The 20,916-nt window shown below is 42.6% G+C and overlaps 1 protein-coding gene and 1 long non-coding RNA gene across 2 annotated transcripts; one reads left to right on the plus strand and one right to left on the minus strand.

Moving 5' to 3' along the window:
* Positions 1–11,291: 11,291 nt before the first annotated feature.
* On the minus strand, positions 11,292–14,877 carry LOC141333002 (NACHT, LRR and PYD domains-containing protein 1 homolog). Its single transcript, XM_073837953.1, has 2 exons — positions 14,853–14,877; positions 11,292–12,955 (listed from the first exon to the last, which is right to left on the minus strand). The coding sequence occupies exons 1-2, from the start codon at positions 14,875–14,877 to the stop codon at positions 11,292–11,294; spliced, it is 1,689 nt and encodes a 562-aa protein (XP_073694054.1).
* Positions 14,878–17,481: 2,604 nt separating this feature from the next.
* On the plus strand, positions 17,482–19,028 carry LOC141333080 (uncharacterized). The gene is made up of 3 exons (XR_012355377.1): positions 17,482–17,654; positions 18,016–18,091; positions 18,760–19,028. It is a non-coding gene; the product is annotated as an uncharacterized lncRNA (long non-coding RNA).
* Positions 19,029–20,916: the final 1,888 nt, after the last annotated feature.

The raw sequence follows: 20,916 nt of genomic DNA on the forward strand, positions 1-20,916 counted from the left end.
TGATGCATCCTTGATAAAAGGGGTGGATCAAGAACTCATCCGGGGATTTGAACTGTACTTGCTAGATGTGAACTTTGAATTGGAACAGTACTTGGGCGACAACTGATGACGTTTCACAAGTCCACAAGAACACAAGTACAGACAAGAACGTCTAGGTTACGAAGGTAACCCTCGTTCCCTGAAGGAGGGAACGGAGACGTTACATGGGATCTCGCCTGAGAGACCGATCATCTCTGAGCCTTATATAAAAAAGGCCAATTGCAAATTGGGGAGTGGACGTGCGCGCCGGCCACTCCCCCGTACATACGGGTATATAAGATGGCGGCGTGCATCACTCAAACAGGTTTTCGCTGAAGAACCGTCAAGCCGGCGTCAGCGCGACGCCAGGGGCGTGGCAGGGGAATGTAACGTCTCCGTTCCCTCCTTCAGGGAACGAGGGTTACCTTCGTAACCTAGACGTTCCCCTTCAGTCGAATCACTTCGACGTTACATGGGAACTAGCCCTATGGAAAAGGCCACGACCCTGACGCCGCGTTACGCACAACTTCACGTGCTGACAAGTATACGTGCCGGCAGGCGAAGTGTAACGTAACCTTCCCAACGCCCTGAGGCCCAATAAGGGGGCCCTTCCAGGGATGCCAGTTGTACTGAAGCATGGGTTGGGGGGGCGGAGCACATGAAATATTTACATGTGGAAATGAGAATAATTCAATATATCCATAAAGGTTTTTAGGGATACACGAGGGAAACAGCAGTCTCCTCCGCTGGAATAAATAAAAACTAAGCCACAACCTGCGGGGCGAAGGAGACCCAGGCAGGATCACAGTGCAGGACTACTCCGCGTCTAGCCCTGACTGCGGGGCAGGAGGACCCAGGGTTCGCCGGAGGGAACATTCTGGGAAATAGCGCACGGATCCACGTGGGAATGGCGCAGCAAGCCGACACCAGCCGGTCTTCCCGCTCACCTGTGAGTCCTTATGTTAGGACACGGGAGAACGGCCTCTACGCAAGGTTGTAGAACCAAGCGAAGGTAGGGTGTCGCCCAGCCCGCAGCTTCCGGTTTTTGCATCTGCTGGTGAGGTGCCATGAACCAAGGATCATGGCTGTCCCTGAGTATAACAGGGAGAAGGCATCTACCACCCATTTAGCCACCTCAGTTCGGGGAGCATTCCCTTTCTGCTGAATCCCGAGGCAGATGAAGCTGCTTGGTGCGGCTGAAGTGCCGAGTCAGTTTCACATATTTAACGACACAACATCGCAAGACTGGGTCTGCCTCCTCCAGGGCAGAGCTTGCAGGTTCACCACCTGATCGCGGAAAGGCGTGGTGGGAACCTTGGGCACATAACCGGGCCGGGGTCTCAGCGGTAACGTGAGAGTCGCCGGGCCCGAATTTCTCGACACACTTTGCTGGCAGAGAAAGCTTGTAGATCTCCTACCCTCTTAATGGGAGCCAGGGCAGTCAGGAGCGCTGTCTTAATGACAGGAATTTTAGCTTAACTGAGGCCAGTGGCTCCAATGGAACGACTGCGGCCCTGAAAGGCGACGGGGAGGTCCAAGAGGTATGAGGTGCGTTCTAAGCACCTCTGAGGAACCTCAGCTTGTCGGTATCCTACCCTCTTAATGGAAGCCAGGGCAGTCAGGAGCGCTGTCTTAATGACAGGAATGCTAGCTCGACTGAGGCCCATGGCTCAATTGGAGCGTCCCGCGGCTCTGAAGGCGACGGGAAGGTCCCAAGAGGGTATGGGGTGCGTTCTGGGCACCTCTGTGAAACCTCACGACCAGAGAATGCTTACCTACTTTGCTCCATCTACTGCATGTGATATGCGGCGAAGCAGCGGCATATACTTGGAGTGTCGAGGGACAGCCTGCGCTCAAACACTCCTGCAGGAAGGGAAGCATTACTGCAATCGTGTATCTCTGTGGGTCCTCTCAGCGAGAGGAATGCCAGCAAATAGACCTCATCTCAGTGCGTAAGCCTGCCTGGTCAAGGGAGCTCGGTACTGAGTGATAGTTGTATCACGGCCTGTGAAAGGCCGGAGAGGTCTAGGGTGTCAACCCGTGCCCTACAGGGAGGGACTGCCGCGAGGGAACGGTTACTAAGACCTGAGTCCGGGTGGCCATTATTGTAGCGCAACCAACAGACTTACTCCTCGTCCTCCCTGGACTTGCACAGTGTCTGTGCAAGGAGGCTCGCTGGGGAAGGGCGTACTTGGGCCCCGGAGGTCAGCTGTGAGCCAGCGTTACTCTGAAAGAGGCAGCTGGCAATGGGAGGAATTGGAAGACGAGCGGATGTGGCTGGCCTACCGATGTACTCCAAAGTAGCTGCTTCACGGGGTGGAGTCGCCATCCTGCAGGTGGGTGGACTGCCGTGAGAGCCGACAGGCTGCACGGTTAAGTTTTCCTGCTTCAAGTGAATGGCAAGTAGCAAAATCTGCCACGTTGGACTCCCTGGGAGCAGATGGGGAGGTTGTAAGCCTCTGTTGTACATGGCAACCCAACCCGTGGTAAGCCACGGGCTGGCTTGTCGGCCATACTGCGGGAAAACGCCAGTCCGGAGTGAGCCGAGATGCCATGCCCATCATGGGACTCGATCGTGCTGAAGCGGTCTCACATGAAACAAGCTTAGCGGCTCTTAAGCGGCAAGAGCTGTCATGTGCCCCAGGAGCCTCTGAATTTTGAGAGGAACCGCTGTATTGTGCCTGACTGATTCAGGGACTACAGCACTGACTGCGCGCTCTAGGTAGTAAGGCGGGCTGTCTTGTGGACCGAGTCGGGCTCCTGACCGAGGAGACGAATCCCCTCGGTTGGCCTGAAGGACCAGATGGCGGGGGTGCCGAAGCACCAGGTCCCTGTATTCGCACAACGGAACTCACGAGTGGGCTGGTAAAGCACCAGTCGAAGAGACGGTTGATGACGCGAACTCCTGTCTGCCGTAGAGGGGACAGGGGAGCTCCCCTGACCTAAAGAAGGCAGGAAGGAGGGGGACTAGCCAAATGGAAGCACCTCGCGCTGAAGTGCTCGATCCCCGGAGCAGACCGCAGAAGGGGTGTGCGTCGGGGAAAAAATCGAGACACGACAGCGGGTGCCCTTCAGGCAGCTGGCTGCAGCCCAGCCCTGGAGACAGAAACATACTTGTATGTGCTTCGTCGTGAGCGTGTGTGCCGACAGCCTGAGAAGGGATCGGGACAGAGCTCCATCCAGGGCGGGTATTAACCCACCACTCTAACTGGACACGTGAAGTCGGGACTGAAAGATCCTGACCTCGTCCCGGGGGAGGGACAGGCTGGATCGCGTTCTTACTGGCGAAGGACGCGATCCAGCCTGTCCCTCCCCCGGGACGAGGTCAGGATCTTTCAGTCCCGACTTCACGTGTCCAGTGAACTCCGCAGGCAGAACAGAGGCACGCCTGCCCGAATAAGAATGTAAGGGGTACCTCTGAGTCTGGGCGGACGCCTGGAGCCAGGCCGTACCGTCCGTATCAACCAGCGTAGTGGTATCAAGGGAACGTTGACCGACGTGACCGTGGTGGGGCAGCCTAGGGGGAGACAGGGAAGGAGACAAAACCCAGAAGGACGAACGTCCTGGAGAAGTGTCTAAGCAGTGCTTACCTTCTTCCCTGGATCCCGCGCTGGCGAAGGCCGGCCGCGAGTCTGGTTCCGAGGAGTGTAAGTGCTGCTCAGGAAGGAAACTCGAGGCCGAAGGCCAGAGGTGAGAAATTTGCTCTTCTGAGAAAATGTGGGTACCGTCGACCGATAGGCCGACGGCAGCATTGAAGTACACAGTGGCTCGCGGCCCTCCACCGGGAGCGGGGAGCGTAGATGTTAGCATCCCCTAAAGAGCATTCTCAATCACCTCTGGAGGCCCGCGTCAGGGACGTTTCGCAGTTTTCTTGCGGGTGTTTCGGGCCGGTCCCTGTGCCGCGGCCGGCGCCACTCTCCTGCGGCTGGCTCTGCACTTGCGGGCCCCTCTCGCCAACCTGGCGTCGTGGGCCTCCGCGGGGGGCAGAGCCGTGGATGTTGCGGCCGCAGGGGGGCGCCCTCGGCGACGTGCAGGCGGAGGCGGTGCCTCCGGCGGCGGGATGGAAACTTCGCGGCGGGGCAAGATGTGTTTAACTGCCTCCGTCTGTCTCTGGGCTGCCGAGAACTGCTGGGCAAAGTCCTCGACAGTGTCGCCGAAAAGGCCACTCTGGGAGATGGGAGCGTCGAGAAAGCGTGCTTTGTCGGCATCTGCCATCTGGGCCAGAGAGAGCCATAGGTGTCGCTCCTGGACCACAGCCGTGGACATCACCTGACCAAGGGCCCGCGCCGCGACCTTCGTCGCACGAAGGGCGAAGTCGGTGGCAGCGCGGAGTTTCTGCATCGTGCCTTGGTTAGGACCACCCACGTGCAGCTGTTTCAACCCCCTGGCCTGGTAGACCTGCAGGGCTGCCATCACATGCAGGGCCGAGGCGGCCTGGCCCGCTGTGTGAAAGGCGCGGCCCGCAAGGGCGGACGAGCGCTCGCAGGCCTTGGAGGGGAGATGCGGTCGGCCCCGCCAGGTGGCGGCGCCACGCGGGCAAAGTTGCACCGCCACAGCGCGCTCGACCTGGGGAACCGACACATATCCCCTGGCCGCCCCGCCATCAAGGGTGGCGAGGGGAGAGGAGCTGGGCAGCGGGCGAGATGAAAAGGGCGCCCGCCAGGTCTTAACCAGCTCCTCGTGCACCTCCGGGAAGAATGGCACCGGGGGGGGGGCGAGGCGATGCCGCCGGAGCCCTCCCCAGGAACCAGTCGTCCAGCCGAGAAGGATCGGCCGAGGGCGATGGAGTAACCTTCAGACCGATCCCCCTGGCGGCTTGGAGGAGCATAGCCGAGAGCTCGGAGTCTGCCTCCGACGGGGCAGCAACCGCGGAGGGGCGCCGCGCCGCCGGAAGAGCGTCCTCGCTCCCTGACTCTCCCTCTGACGCAGCGACTGACATCTCTTCCTCCTGTGGAGCACCAAAGGAGACGCCCAGCCCGGCTGGTGGGGAGGCGTATTGCTTCGGCATCCTGACGGGGGTATGCTGGCGGGCGGAAGACCGCAGGGCTTTTGGGGCCGGCGGAACATTCGGCACCGGACTCGAAATTCCCCCTCGTGCCTCGCCACAGCGGCGGGAAAACTTCGCCGGTCGTGGGGCGCGAAGGGGGGCCTGCTCGCTCGCGAGCGGCGAGTCCTCAACATACCCATGGTCATGCTTTCACAATGAATGCATGAGCCATCCGTGAAAGCTGCCCCAGCATGTTCGATTCCCAGACATGTGAAGCAGCTTTCATGTCCGTCCAGAGAGGTGAGGTAACCGCCGCACCCAGAAGCGCATGGCCGGAAAGCCATTCTGAAAAGAACGTCTTTACACGGCCGTGAGAAATTGCTCTTTTAGTCCCGGTCTGCCCAGGGAGGAAACCGCGGCACCACTGTGCACTCAATGGGGCTTGCTCGCTGGAAAGCAGGAGGCTTTTATGGCCGTGAAAACGGCCGCCCGCGGGACCCCACTGGCGGCGCCGAGAAATTCACTCTTTCAGTAAACTTTGTTTCTTATTCGATCGGCGCACGCCAGCAGAGAAGAACAGCAGCAGCAGGAACGTGAAGTCTTTCTTGACGACGTCAAAAGGCTTGAGCATACCGGCTCTGAAAGCGAAAGTCTGTTTGAGTGATGCGTGCCGCCATCTTATATACCCATATGTACGGGGGAGTGGCCGGCGTGCACGTCCACTCACCAATTTGCAATTGGCCTTTTTTATATAAGGCTCAGAGATGATCGGTCTCTCAGGCGAGATCCCATGTAACGTCGAAGTGATTCGACTGAAGGGGAACGCATATTGAGAAACGGCTAGAGTTGCGACATGCTTTGATCTCGCCGTAGCACGATCACGTGGTTCATGGAGCTATCAATAGTTCCAAACAACTCCGCGCTGTCAATGTGTTTGAATGGGTTTAAGTAGGATAGACAGCAGTTTTACTATATTTGCAGCAATTTCGAGTAATTATTAACACATAATGTGCATTGATTGTGTAAGGGATAATGTACAGGCAGCCGGTAGTTATCGCAGAAATAAGCCCCGACAGTGTGATCAGGACCCGACGCGAAGCGGAGGGTCTTGTATCACACTGAAGGGGCTTATTTCGCGATAACTACAGGCTGCCTGTACATTATCCCGCTTATTACACGGCTACTTGCCACATAAGGAAGAAAACTGGACATGAATATGAATTTGAAATCTTTTATTGGCATATTTGTTTTAAATTAACATTTTTATCCTTCCGCGAAACGATATAGTACCACGTAACTAACATTCAAACTATGTACGTTAGAAAGACAATTTAAATAGATTAATGTCGAAATTTTCCATTGTTAATTGTGGTTGTCCAGTGTTTGTCACAAGATGGCGCCAAACGGTAATCTTTGTTGGCACGGAGGGATTTTAAACATACAAGTAGTACCGGCTATGCGTTATTACTTTGGAGCAGTGATTATTTGAAAAAAACGAACCTGCAAATGTCTCAACTGACCAATCAGAATCAAGCATTCCAAAGAGCCGTGTAATAAGTATTGATAACTACTCTGAACATGCTTTACTTCCGCATTCCTCAGTTCCTATGGAAGCCTATGGGAGTGTCGCAACTCTGTTTCTCAACGGCTCTGGTTACTAGTTCTAAAGTGACGTTTTGGAATTAGTAACGGAGCTTATGCTTAGCTGACCAAAACTTTGATTTGAATCCGTAGCAGAAAGAAGTAGTTCGTACAAAAGAGTGTAGTGTGTATTTACACACTCATTGCACACTGAGTCAGAAATTTTCGTATGCGTTTTTTTCGTATTTGTAATCCTAAAAATCGGTAACGCACAGAAACCTTGCACACTGAGTCCGATGTGTATTAATTCATCCGTTGCAAAAAAATCATACAATACAAAAAGGAATCTTTAAGCAGCGAGGATGATTTTGTTGTCCAATCTCTTCTTAAAAAGAGAAAAAGAAAGGACATATTGGGTCCATCCAATTAAAAGATATAGAGAGGAATGAGAGAATACTTTTTATGCGCACATCCGTATTAATAAACTGCGGGATTATCCCAAGTTTACTTCAGGATGTCAGTAAACTTTGATGCTTTGCTAGTGTTACTGGAGCCACATATTATAAAGAAAACCACTAATTTCTGTGTACAAGGACCTTTACAGTGCTTTGTACATCGAGGCGAAGTGGATGAACTTGCATTCGCAATTCTGGATTTTGGCGTTTGCTTGTACGGTGGCTCTGAACTGTCAAAACACCTCTCAAAATGCTTGCAACAGATGCGAAAAACGAACCCGATCCTAATTTTTTTATGACGGACGAAAATTCCGGAGACAGTGTGCGAACGTGATTGACATAAAGTGAGGTCGTATTTATTTTTTAAAGTGCGAAAAATTCAGACGAAAATTTCGGACTCAGAGTGCAATGACCTTTAGACTTGAGATATGGCTGTATATCGGCACTCTGTGATTACCTACGTCATATATAGGCCTACATATCTATACATATATACACATATATATCTGACAAAATATAGCTGTGTCACACACACACACACAAACAGACAAACCAAAAAACTATCCATTCGCCCTGCTGAAAAAAACAGCATATGCTGGTTAGGTATGTTTTGGTAATGGGTTGCTGGTTTTAGCTGGTTTATGGTTAATGCTGGTCCTTAGCTGGTTTATGCTGGTCATGTTGCTGGTCAAGGACCAGCATAAACCAGCAAAGGACCATCATAAATCCACAAAGGGCTAGCATAAACCAGCAAAGGACCCGAATAAACCAGCATCCCAGCACCAAAACATACCTAACCAGCATATGCTGTTTTTTTTCAGCAGAGTGAATACAAAAAGGATATAGGATAAAATTATAATATGGATCTTTTATGTAAAATGGCTATCACATGAGAAGCTCATATAAATACATGCACAAGCCTTCACAGAAAATCTTTACTATCCCTTATATTAGTTTTTTTCAACTGCTCACACATATTTTTAAAGCTTTGCCTTTTTTTCAAAACTTTACGCACAAATCCAAGAATTGCACACACAAAATGCTAAATCTCTCACATCTCAGCAAAATGAAGCACTGTATTCAAAATATCAGAAAGACATCTCAGAAGCAAACATTTGTTGTCAACACCTTTGCCATAATATTATTTTTTGGATATATCCTATAAACACAGTTATTCAAAACTAAAGCTCTTCTTTTGTGAGCCTTAAGACTGAAAGTAACTGGCAAAGAGATGTTGAAAATTTCAACAAGATGGAGGTAATGTCAGGTGTGTAGAGAGGGAAGTCAACTTACGGTCGCAAAGGCTCTATAAAAAAGCCCCCTGCATGCAGCTGAATTTGCACTCTTTCATTGCAGTTTGAATAGCAAGACTCCTGGTTTCGGCATTTAGACCTTTGTACCAATGCAAACAAACACAGGTTTACTACGGACCTCTGACCCAGTTATCTGCTTTATAGGAGCATTCTAAAGAATTCTAACTGTCTTTAGATATTTTAGATATTAGTTTGTTTATATCTTTAGTCAGTGAGGAAAAAAGTAAATATAGAGTAAATATATAGAGAGAAATATTAAGTAATATAAAATTATAAAAATTAGCAAGGAGAGAGAGAGAGAGAGAGAGTTAATTATACAGCAGTACAAACCCTTCATATGTCAGTACACAGTCTGGCCTTGTGTGTGACTTCTGGAAAGCCTTGATTCCCTCCTCCAGTATACAGCCACCAAATATCCTACAGCATGCAAATATTCATTCATCTCAAATTCTGAGATTCAAATATGCATGTATTTACACAGCATTATCATTTATGGTGTATTCTTTGCCATGTCTTGTACTACAGGAATGGTAAACTGACATCCATTCCTCTTGTATATGGCTGGACTGACAATAAACAACCTAAACTAAAACTGTTATCGCAACATTTGGATGGGGGCACATTTGAGTACTATTCCTCCGAGTTTGTTTAAAAACTCATTTCACCTTCTTCGTTCCCTTAGCCTCAGTTAATTTGTCTCAGATACTTTATCAGGCTGTTTGGTTTTTAAAGTCCTCCTCAAGTGAAAGAATATGTAAAGATAAATAATGGTGTGTCACTTAAGTATTAAACGTGGGCAAAACAAAACAGTAGTTCTTAAAGGGCAATTTCATATATAGAGAGGACATGGAAAAGTTCACGATGAGATCATCTCTTACCAGATTTCAGTTAGACTGGGGCAGTTCTTGATGAGGGAGACAATCTGAATAGCCCAATTCTCAGTCAGACTGTTCACCCACAGTTCCATCTTCTTCAGTCCAGACAAAGAAGAGATGTAAAACATTACTACATCATTGCTGTTTGTTTGAAGTGCTCGGAAGAGGTTTGTCCAGTCAATGTTATTTAGATTGGACTGTAGAAAAGTGAGACTGAAACGTGAGAGTAGTCCAGTTTGAGGGTAAATTTTGACCCTAAAATAAACGACAGAGATAGTATCAAGTTAGTAAATTCTTTGGTTTGTTTGATACCAGCATAATTGGCAGTGTTTAACAAAGTCAAAGGTGCAGCAAAAAGTAGCAATAAAATACTGCTGGAAAGTATGTTAAACCCTAGTGCAATCATTTGCTTTTCTATAATAAAACATATCTATAATATAAAATAAACTGGAAATTATGTTAAATTATAAGTCAAAACCTTTATCTACTATAACTAAAGCTAAAGTTTTTATTATTGTTATTATTAATATTATTATTATTTATTTTCGTAATGAGCACCAATATATTAAAAATATGTTATCATGATTAATTGAGTATACAGGTAAAAAAAAAAGTAATGATTGTGATTAAATGAGCGGTTTAATTGTTAATGGGAGGTTATCTAAAAATGTAGATTATGAGAAAAAGATGTGATATGTTCGTGCATAACATTATTTAAGGGTTGTAATGTTTTTTCTTTACCTGGAAAGTTTTTCACTGATTGACATATCAAGTCCACTGATAGAACGGCACTCAGAATGCTTATACAACATTTCAATCTGAACACTGCAAATGAAGGCATAGAAAGAAGCAGTCTTGACAATATGAAAGTAAGAATCAAGCACAGCAAAAGGGCATCGTGTATGTGAGTTATTTACTTTGGTATAATAAAGACATTACCTCAGTGTCTGTCCTCTTGTGAGAATATGAAGCAGATTAATAAGAGCAGAATCTGGTTGAGATTCTGGTGTCAACCTTTAAAATCAAATCAAAGATAAACAATTAAGAAAATTATATTAATGACATTTTTATAAATTGATTTTTGTTTTAAAGTAACATTAGAGTAAATTATATTTAGCAAGCATTGTCCATTCTGGTCTACAGATTTTATATATTAAAGAAGTTCCAGAACAAAAATTTACAGATAATTTACTCACCCCCTTGTCATCCAAAATGTTCATGTCTTTCTTTCTTCAGTCAATAAGAAATTACGTTTCTTGAGGAAAACATTTCAGAAATGATGTCCATATAATGGACTTCAATGGTGCCCCCAAGTTTGAACTTCCAAAAAGCAGTTTAAATGCAGCTTCAAATGGCTCTAAACAATCCCAGCCGATGAAGAAGGGCCTTATCTAGCAAAACCATCGTCCATTTTCGAAACAAATTGACAATTATATACTTAACCTCAAACGCTCATCTTGTCTAAGGGTATGTCGAAAAACTAAAGTCTTCTTTTTTCTTCAACGTCAAAATTGCCCTACATCACTGTTTTATCTTTTTTTTTTTTTTTTGTAAAGGGCATTTTATCTACTTTGCATGTTCACATTGTAAACACTGGGTCATTCTGCAGCAATTTAGGATGATTTTAAAGTTGGTGAAGAAAACAAGATGGGGGGTTTTTAGACATACCCTAACTGACAGACCCTTCTTCCTCGACTGGGATAGTTTAGAGCCATTTGAAGCTGCATTTAAACTGCATTTTGGAAATTCAAACTTGGGGGCACCATTTACTTATAATTATATGGAGATAATTTCTAAAAAAAATTTCCTCAAGAAAAATGATTTCTTATCGACTCTTACCCTTTGACGGATGACAAAGGGGGGTGAGTAAATTATCTGTAAATTTTTGTTCTGGAAGTGAACTTCTCCTTTAACAACAATCTTGGAGCCAGATGAATGTAATTAACAGCTTTTTTTCTGATATAGGTTGAAAATATAAAAAACAGGCTCCCGGTAATTAGGTAAGACATTCATTTTTATGTACCTCGCCTGTCCACTAAAGCTTTGTTTTAGACCAGAATACCTACGTTATTCTCTCAAACTTGTGGAGTACTGGCAGAATCATAGACAGATTTTCACACAGTAATTGGCAGCAATAGAGAGTCAGTTCTTTGATGCGCTCGCAGCATTGAGAGCAGTACATCAGAGCCCAACAGTCTGTTCTTCTTAGAGGTGTATAACAAATGAAAATACGTTTCTTTGCATTTAAAACTTCTTTCACAAAGCTTTCTTCATGGAGCTCATACAGACAGTGAAGCATGCTAAAAACATGCTGCTGTTGAAATAGCCATTCTTTCAGACTGTTCTCTATGATTGGATGAACAGACACACCATATTTCCTCTTAATTGTGTGTCTAACATCTTCATTCAAAAGACCAAAAAGAAAACGAAATACAACTTCAAAATTTGAATAAGAAGATAACTCTTTGAGCTTTTCTGTAAAACTCTTGTTGTCAAGTGAGATGTAGTAGAGAGCAGTGAAGAACTCCTGAAAGCTGAGATGCATAAAACTGAACATCATCTCCTGACAGACCCTTTTTTTAAATAGGAACTTGCACAGGAATGGAATGCCAGCAGGGTCTAAAACTATTTTCCTCACACTTTCCTCATCGAACAGAACTTGTTTTTCCAGCATTCCTCTCTCTGCCAGCTGACCCAGACTCCTCAGCAGGGTCAAGACAGACTGACTCAAACCCTGGCAGTGATGCTCCAGCAGAGTGGACACAAAGTCAACATAGATAGAGGTGGTGGTTTCCAGTCCGCTTGTGACATCCGCACTCTCACTGAACCGCTCTCGCATAACCGTGCAGACTATCCAGCAGATGACAGGGATGGAGCAGGCGGTGATGAGGGTTTCATTTGCTCTTACACATTCATAAGCTTTCCTGAAGAGTTCCTCATCCTGAAAGAACTTCTGGAAGTACTCCTCCACACCCTTTTCTGAAAATCCCATGATCTCAGAGAAACGGTGAGGTCCTTTGAGCAGTTTACCCAGTGTGTCAGTAGCTGTAGATCTGGTGGTGACCAGCAAGAAGGACTCTGGCAGGATCTGACCCTTAAGCAGGGCACAAAAAATGACCTCAGGTGGAGCTCTCTGAAGAGGATCAGTGTCTGGTGACATGTCATAAATGTCCTGTGTGAGTTTTAGTTCATCAAATCCATCAATGATAAAAAGCACCTTCTCTGGTGACTGCTGTAGTATCAGTGAGATCTCATCTGATGTTAAACTGCAGCTGTAGCTCAAGATCTCTGCCAAACTTTTTCTGCCAGGAATGCGGTTTATTTCTTTACACTTTAAGTGGAACACGATATCATAGCGCCCTTTGTAGAGATCACCAGATGCCCAGTCCAGCATAATCTTCTGCACAGTGAAGGATTTCCCGTTCCCACAATTTCCCTGCAAAATAATAGCACTATAACTAATCCCACGCTTATCTGGGTTGAACAGAGAGTTTAGGTGAACAGATTCATGACTGCTCCTGGAGCTGAGGACCTGCTGGAGGTCCTCGCCACTGGAGCAGATCTCTTCTTCTCTCTCTTGTTGATCTCTATGTGTCTGAAGAATTAGAGGTTGTGTGAAACGCTCAGACAGCAGCACTTGTTCACCAGGCAGAGAGTTATACTCTGTCACATACTGGTATTCACTGTAGATCAGCTTTTTGTATTTGATAATCACTGAGCCGATTTCTGTAGAAATGGTCAAAGTTCAAATCTTTAAACTCTGATTTGAATACAGTATGAAATCTAAGTAAATAAGAACTAAATTAAGAGGTGGAATAAGTGTGATATTTAACATATTATTATAAAATTCAGTCACCTGAAGTTTGTTCTTTTTCAGAGTGTGTGTGATGCCCAGTGAAACCTGCAGAACATTAGAAATTATATATAATATAATGCCATTATATATAATATAATGCCACAAAGGTGCAATTTTTCTTACCAGGTGCATTATGTATGATGTGGACATTGCCTGTTATTGTATTGTTAGTCAGCGAAGGTGCTGTAATATGACTTCCACTCTGAGCTGTGGTGTTGACATTTAGCTCATTGTGAGATCTGGATAGGTCTTTGTTATTGCAAAACTCTAGAAATGTAAAAAAAAAAAAAAAAAAAAAAAGCAGCTTATAATTGTTTTTAAATAAACGTGTTTGTATTGATGTTACTGGTTTTCTACGCTAAAACATTACCACAAATTCAGTGTTCACCAATTATGAAAGATTTTTATACAGCTTAGGGTCAGAAACAAAGTTTACATAACTTTTTTATGTAAACTTTTTCAAGCCTTGTCTTGTCTGTAAAATCATGTTACAACCAAAACCAATCAATACACTTTTAATAAAACTGTCTGACATACTGCAACAACAGCTCCGGAACATCTCTGTAAGAAAAGAAACACCACAATCAGAGAACTAAATACAATATTTTACATAAAAAATATATATAATTTTCTACTACTTCAGGTCCTTATTATTGTTATGGAAAATGAGGAGAAATTACCCCCAAGTGACTCTTATTGGTGAGACCACTGATCTATAATAGAGATCATTATGTAGATAAGTGGGCTGGAAAACTGAGCTTTTTAAAAACGCTCTCCAAAGTGTAATATAGTATTCAACGGTGTTGCCAGTTTAAAGTGATGATCCCTGTGGTGCATCAGTTAGAATGCACGAGTCTGTTTATCATCTACAGTTTCTTAATTCCACACTTGCTTCATGTAGGCAACAGGTTGATAGAGATGTGGTTGTACAGAAAGAAATAACAATAAACAAGAACTATCCTTAGTCAAGTTTTATCAGTCATCCATCAGTATGATTAATTTGACACATACAGTTAAATAGTTATTACATTTTGTCTAATAGACAATTGTATTTATACATTGAGAGCAATATGCTCTAAAGAGTAAACTATCGTCAAACACTTTTTGTTTAGGCAACAAACTGCGTCACACGTTGCATGAAATATAATAAATAATAATATATGAATAATATTACAAACAAACTACTCTTTTCGTCTCAGTAAATATATACAGCATGTAAACATTTATATACTCACTGTATGTTTCACGCACAAATTCACCAAAGCAACAACTAGCAACACTTAAGTCTTCTGCGTATCACTTCGCTCAGACCAAATGGGTGAACCTTTATCGCACTTCCTATATCCGGTAAGTGGAATATCAGGCACTTTTGAGACGCGCCTAGCCTCGCCTGAAATGTAGGTACAGGCGGCTGTAGTGAGGGGAGGAGTGAAATAATCGCAGTCAAGACGGAGGCTGCATTCTAAACCGCATACTTCCTATTTAGTAGGCAAAAAGCAGTAGGCAAAGGAGCACGGCCACTCCACTGGCCCCCCTAAATCTTTTTTAACACAACCGAGCATTTTCGGGTGCAATACACAGTTTGTCCTACAGGTGACAGTAATGATGCTTGTGTGCCAAAAGGAAAAGATTACGCAAAGATTACCACAACAATGTCTGTGTGCCCTCAACGAGATTACGTCTACCGTTACATTATACAGGTAATGCAAATATTTTGTAAAATATAATGAAAATGCATATCATTACACATCATATTAAAATACTGACCTATATTTTTCGGTGTGTTGCGCATGTGGAATCTGCATATAAGTAAAAGCAGTCGTGACTCCGGGGTATACTTAAAGAATCAGCTGCTGCAAGAACGTGTAACATGAATTTCTTAAATTAAAGAAATTAATTTTGTTAATGAAATGAGATAAAATGTAACTTAAATTTATCGTGGTAAATGTTTGATAAAATGCACTTTTGCCTTATAATTAAAATAAATGGTCTGTCATTCCAAGGACATAAGACCGAGGTAAAGTTGGTCCCAGCAAACACAGTACGTTGTGAGGACGTCGCCAGTTGGTCGTCATTTGGTCAGCGTGACATTACTTTATGACAACGTCGTGAGGACGTCGTGGTAACGTTCCATATTTTTGAATTTTGGCTAACGTCTCAGAAACGTCGTAGGCACGTCCTTAAAAGACGTCGCTGGTTGGTCGCGTGGGAAACGTTATAGCGACGTGGTCAGCAGGTCTCCAACTAACTTTTCATATTATTGCACTACATGTATTAAGCTTATTTTTAAAGGTGTAAACCGTTTTAATAGCCAATAATATGGGGAATATACTGAATTCGTCAAGCATTTTGCATGATGGAATGAATTATTATATAAACTATAACCCGTCATTTAAAATATAGAAATGTTTGTCATCAAATTAATGGCAAAACAAAAACCAAATAGTTTGCTTAGCAAATGGTGATAATTTATGGTTGTGAATGGTTTATTGAAAGGGGGAACGGGACAAATGTTAAGGTTAAAACCATGGTTAAAACCAGCGCACGTCACTTTCTGAGTGCTGCGTAAGTGCCCCGTGCGCGTGCCCGTCATTAACGGTCAACTTCCAGAAGACGGACGAGAAGGAAAAGGTAAGCGCTTAAAATCTTCTCTTATTCATATTTTTTTTGCTGATATAACGTTAGATAACACGTAAGATAAGTAGTGTTTTGTGTTTTTGGAGGTTTTCTATATTAATTTAATAAATAAATGCCCTGTTTGGTTAATGTTAAAGTTAATTAGCTTAGTTCTGGAGGCGGTCTGTGGTAACGTTAAGTTAACTTTTAAAATCCTAAATTAAAATGTTATACCTTATTTTTAGTCTAGTTTGAAATTTACCCACGATAAACTATACAGTATTCATTTTTTTTAATTATTTTAACTTCTATATAGTAACGTTGACTGCTTGTCGTTCGCATCTGACTATGCTCATGCTAGCCTAGCCGTATATAAACCACTGATGTTATATAAACTTTTAATTAGACCGAGGCTGCCGAAATCCCATTCAGTGTATGTGGGATTAATAATGTCCTGCTTTCCGATTAACAGGGCTGTAAATGGTGTAATTTGCTCGTTAGATGTTATTGGTTTTTACATACAACATTTTTACATACATAACTTGCATCATTTTTATGCTAGTGACTTTTCATTGACAAACAGATCTGATACTTTAGTTTTAACAAATATGTATCCAACAAATAGTTCACTATTTTATGTCCTTACTGCCAGTGAACCAGTTGAGTCATTCAGTGAGTTGCTTATTAGAAATGATGGTCATTGTTACTATGTAGTAGTTTAAGGATTTTGGCTAAGGTCCCAGAAACGTCGTGGGCACGTCCTCAAAGCTGGTCTCTGGATAATTTTTCATATTATTGCACTAAATGTATTGAGCCTATTTTTTTAAGTAGTAGTTTGAATGCTTTATTCATTGTTCATTGTTTTATCAATGTTTTATTCAAAACTAACATACTTTTTTTAATAACAGGTGGAGAGAGAGTCTGGGCAGCAGCAACACGACAACCATGATTATGATTAGGGATGGGTATCAAGTACAGGTAACTTACTGATTTGGTTCCTGACTTGTTCAGTACCAAAAAATATATATAAAGCAACAGGACTAATGGTGCTGCTATTTGTATTTTAGACACAACCACATGACATCCAAACCATCTCTAAGTGTATGGCAGAAAGGATCCAGGATCAAGAGATCATCCATCATGAAGACTGTGTTCAAAAGAACCCAGCAAATCCTCGGTAAAAAACTAAACCTCATTGTTTCAGTGTCACTCAGGCACAACTATAGATTTAAATTGATTTCAGTGGCTTAAATATTTATATTTCAGGCCTCCCTGACCCTTCTGTTGTCCTGGATGTGAAGACATGCTGGAACTGCATTTTCTCATGGTTAAAGGAGTTGTGCAGCAGTATCCTTCCTGGACCCACACAACAAAATGCTCAGGAGGAGAGACAGGTAATCCACAGGGTTGGATTTATCATTTCAATTACTCATAGCTAGATAGATATCAATTGATAGTCTAATTCCAGAGCCTGTGAATGATTTTGTTTTTTCCTCAGTCAGGAGACATTTTGTGAAATTGTTGATGCTCGTATGATTGTCATATGTCATGGTAACTTACAACAGTGGTTTTCAAACCTGGACCTGGGGACACACAGCACTATACATTTTACACATCTCTCTTTACTGACAGATTTGTTCATGAAGCTCTTTCCTAAGGAGCTGATGATCTGAAGAAGGTGGGTTTAACAAGAGAGACATACAAAATGTGCAGTGCTGTGGGTCACCTGGACCACAATTGTAAACCACTGCCTTCATGAGCACCTCCTGTGCTCCTGATCATTTTTAAACATGTTTAAAAAATATTTGAGTTGGCCTGAATTTGACCAATGTAAGACTCCCCTATTTCTAAATCATACACAACCACATCACTTTGCTGTGTTTCCCACAGGATTTGTTTGAGACTTTGGGGGCTGGACCTTCGTCTGTCTGGGGCATGGCCTAGTGTACAAAAGTATGTACTGTACATTTTAAACTTAATTTTTTCTATCTGGTGCACTTTGTATTAAGAGCTCCGACCCATGCTTAGTGTGGAAATTTAACAAAGAAAAAAAGTCAATGCAAATGACGTATCCCTCTTTTTGGTTATTGTGGACTCTTCATGAATAAGTTTTAAGCTAAATCTCCTTGCCAGGACACCTAATAGTAAGATCAAATTCTCTGTGAACATGGCCACAGATTGTGCCTTTCCTTTAGAAGCTGGAGAATAACTTAAGATTTTAAAAGGAAGATTTGCAGTTTTATACAAACTTATTCAAACTGTCTATAAAATTAATTGGTTAATTAGTTTTATTTATATTTTATGTGGATTCAAGGGAAAGGTGAAAAATGAGAAGGCCTAGGAATGACTGAGGAAGGCAGCCGTGAGGAAAATGAAGTAATCATCAGAATGTAAGTTCTTTGCAATCTGTGCATTGTTTATTACAAGGTGTGTTTTCATTTAAATTCAAAGCTGAATTTTCAGCATCAATACTCCAGTTGTAAGTGTTCAAAATCATTCTAATATGCTGTGTTGCCCAATTTAGTTGTGTACACTAGGTTGGAGTCACTTAATTTTTTTTTTCTTTATGAAGACCTTAATAGCAAGGATGCATTAAACTGATCTGAAGTGGTAGTAAAAACATTTATAATGTTACAAAAGATAAAAAAAAAAGGTTTTAAACCTTAACTATGTATTCATAAAATTATCCTAAAAAAATCACAGTTTACACAGAAATATTAAGTAGCACAACTGTTTTCAACATTGATAATAATCAAAAATGTTTCTTGAGCATCAAATCATATGAGAATGATCATGTGAAACTGAAGACTGGAGTAAAGGCTGAAGAATTTACCTTTGCCTCACAGGAAAGAAATGCATTTTAAAGTCTATTTGAAAAACAACAGAAAACGTATTTTAAATTAAAATATTTCACACTATTATTGTATTGTAAGTTAAATATAAATATAGCTTTGGTGTGTCGAAAAACATTAAAAAAAACTTAAAGACTGCAGATTTTGACTGGTTGTGTGTACAGTACATACAGTAGCAACATTAACAAAGTGATTCTCCCTTTCAGCTGCCAGAGAAGGATATTGACAGTACAGCCTCAGGATAGCGAAGAGGAAGAAAAACACCTTTGACATAATTTTCTCATACATATGCCATGTGTTATTATAAAAACAATAAACCTGACCACAATAATATGGTCAATTTTATTAAAAGTTTCAAGTTTGCGGCAATGCATTAGAGGTACTCTTTGCTGAATAAGACCAAGTGCTGAGCAGGAACCTTATTCTTTAGCAAAACTCCTCATCAACTCTCCAAGAGTAGATCAAGAGTAAAGTGTCACCCTCCTATCCTTCCCTCAGAAGAGAGTACCTTCTGCTGCTGTGGTAAGAAAGACATTCTTCTTTTTCTCTCACAACTGTCCAGAACCTAAATTCTCAGCAAAGAGTCTTCTCCACAGCTGGGGACAGATATCAGATTTTTCTGAAAAAGTCAACAGGCTCATTTACTGTATGTTTTTTGGGTGGGCCTAATACAGGGGAGATGTAATCTCTACATTGTTATATTAACATGTTCTTACTGTTTATTAATGTTGCTATTTTCTTTATTTCTGTTATCTTTTGAGAAGAATTACGGTCCTTTGGTAATTGTTTAGGTTTTGCTTCTGAGAGTGAAGCAGTATTACAGCACTTCACCACCAGATATTTGTAGCAGGTGTTTCATACACAGGACACTCAGAAAACAAATTAACTTAAAGTAATACAGAACTCACTACTGAATTGTTTCTATCTTTGTATCAGTATTTTTGTACCAAACTAGGGGAGTTGTGTTAATAAGAGTAGGCTACTGATAACTATTACTATACTATACCCATCATTAATTAAATATTTTAATATTTAATCAGTGGTTGTATTATTCTTTGATTACTATGTACTTTATGTGATGTGTTCAATTATCTGTGCTAATGACTTGGCAACACTTTACATGGTTAAATAATAGGTGTCATGTTTAAAATGCAATGGCTTAATATATGTAGAAAATAACTGAATAAATGGTGATTTAATAAATGAATGCACTGTGTTTTTGCTGATTTTCTGTTGGAATTTAATGATTTTGTATTGGTTTGCATGTATGCAGTGAATATATTTACAAAAACTACAACAATTTGAAAACATAAGGATTTAGTGTTTGTTTTTTACAGCAGAAAATGTTTGAGTTTGTCATTATATACTGATTTCAAGGTGGTAGGAACACATCCTCAGACAGGACTAAAGGTGAGAAGCAAATATTAAAAATACTGGGAAGGTGCTAGTTTGGTCGTTAGGACGTACTTGCCACGTCCTAGCAACGTAACGCAATAAGGTCGCTACGACGAATATGGGAATCACAAAGTTACGTCGCTGGAACGTTATTTGGAACGTCGCCGCGACCAATGTGGTCCTTTATAGTAACGTGCTCACGACGTGCCAGTTTGGTCGTGGAGACGTACTCACCACGTTCCAGCAACGTACCAAATAACGTCGCTACGACGAATATGGGAATCACAAAGTTACGTCCCTGGAACGTTATTTGGAACGTCGCTGCGACGAATATGGTCCGGTCCAGTAACGTCGTCACGACGTAATTGTGTTAGCTGGGATGCGTACAGACTGAGTGGATGCAGAAGATCCGGGGGGATGATTTCAACAAAATTTTTAAATGCATATAATTCCCAGTGTATTTCAGTGTATTTCAGTGTATTTTGTGTGTTTCTGTACTTTCTATTACTGCATTTATTTTGTGCAAGTGAGATGAGTAAAGAAAGACCATCTTTTTCATGAATCATTATCTCTCTGGTGTTTATAAGCAGCACACACAGTATTTTACTACCTGTAAAAATACACAAACTTAGCTATATTAAATTGTTTGTGGTACCTACAGTTACAAATGTAAAATATGTGATGATAATATCGATCGAGCAATTGATGTAAGGTAAATGAAAATATATGAGCAGAATTGAGAAAATAGTATTAATGGAGATAAATTGTAGCCTATCACAGCTAGGCAAACGTGTGAAATTCACGGTGCATTTTATGCAAACAACTCGAATCGTAGTTGTATATCTATATTTACAGTAGGCATAATTGTCATTGCGTATGCAGCATGAGTCACAATCTTCTGTTCGTGAACAGTTGTATTTCATTCATTATCTGACTATGCATCCGTGCATTTAATTGCCATTGGCTCG

The sequence above is a fragment of the Garra rufa genome, chromosome 4, assembly GCF_049309525.1.
Source record: "Garra rufa chromosome 4, GarRuf1.0, whole genome shotgun sequence".
NCBI lineage: Eukaryota > Metazoa > Chordata > Actinopteri > Cypriniformes > Cyprinidae > Garra > Garra rufa.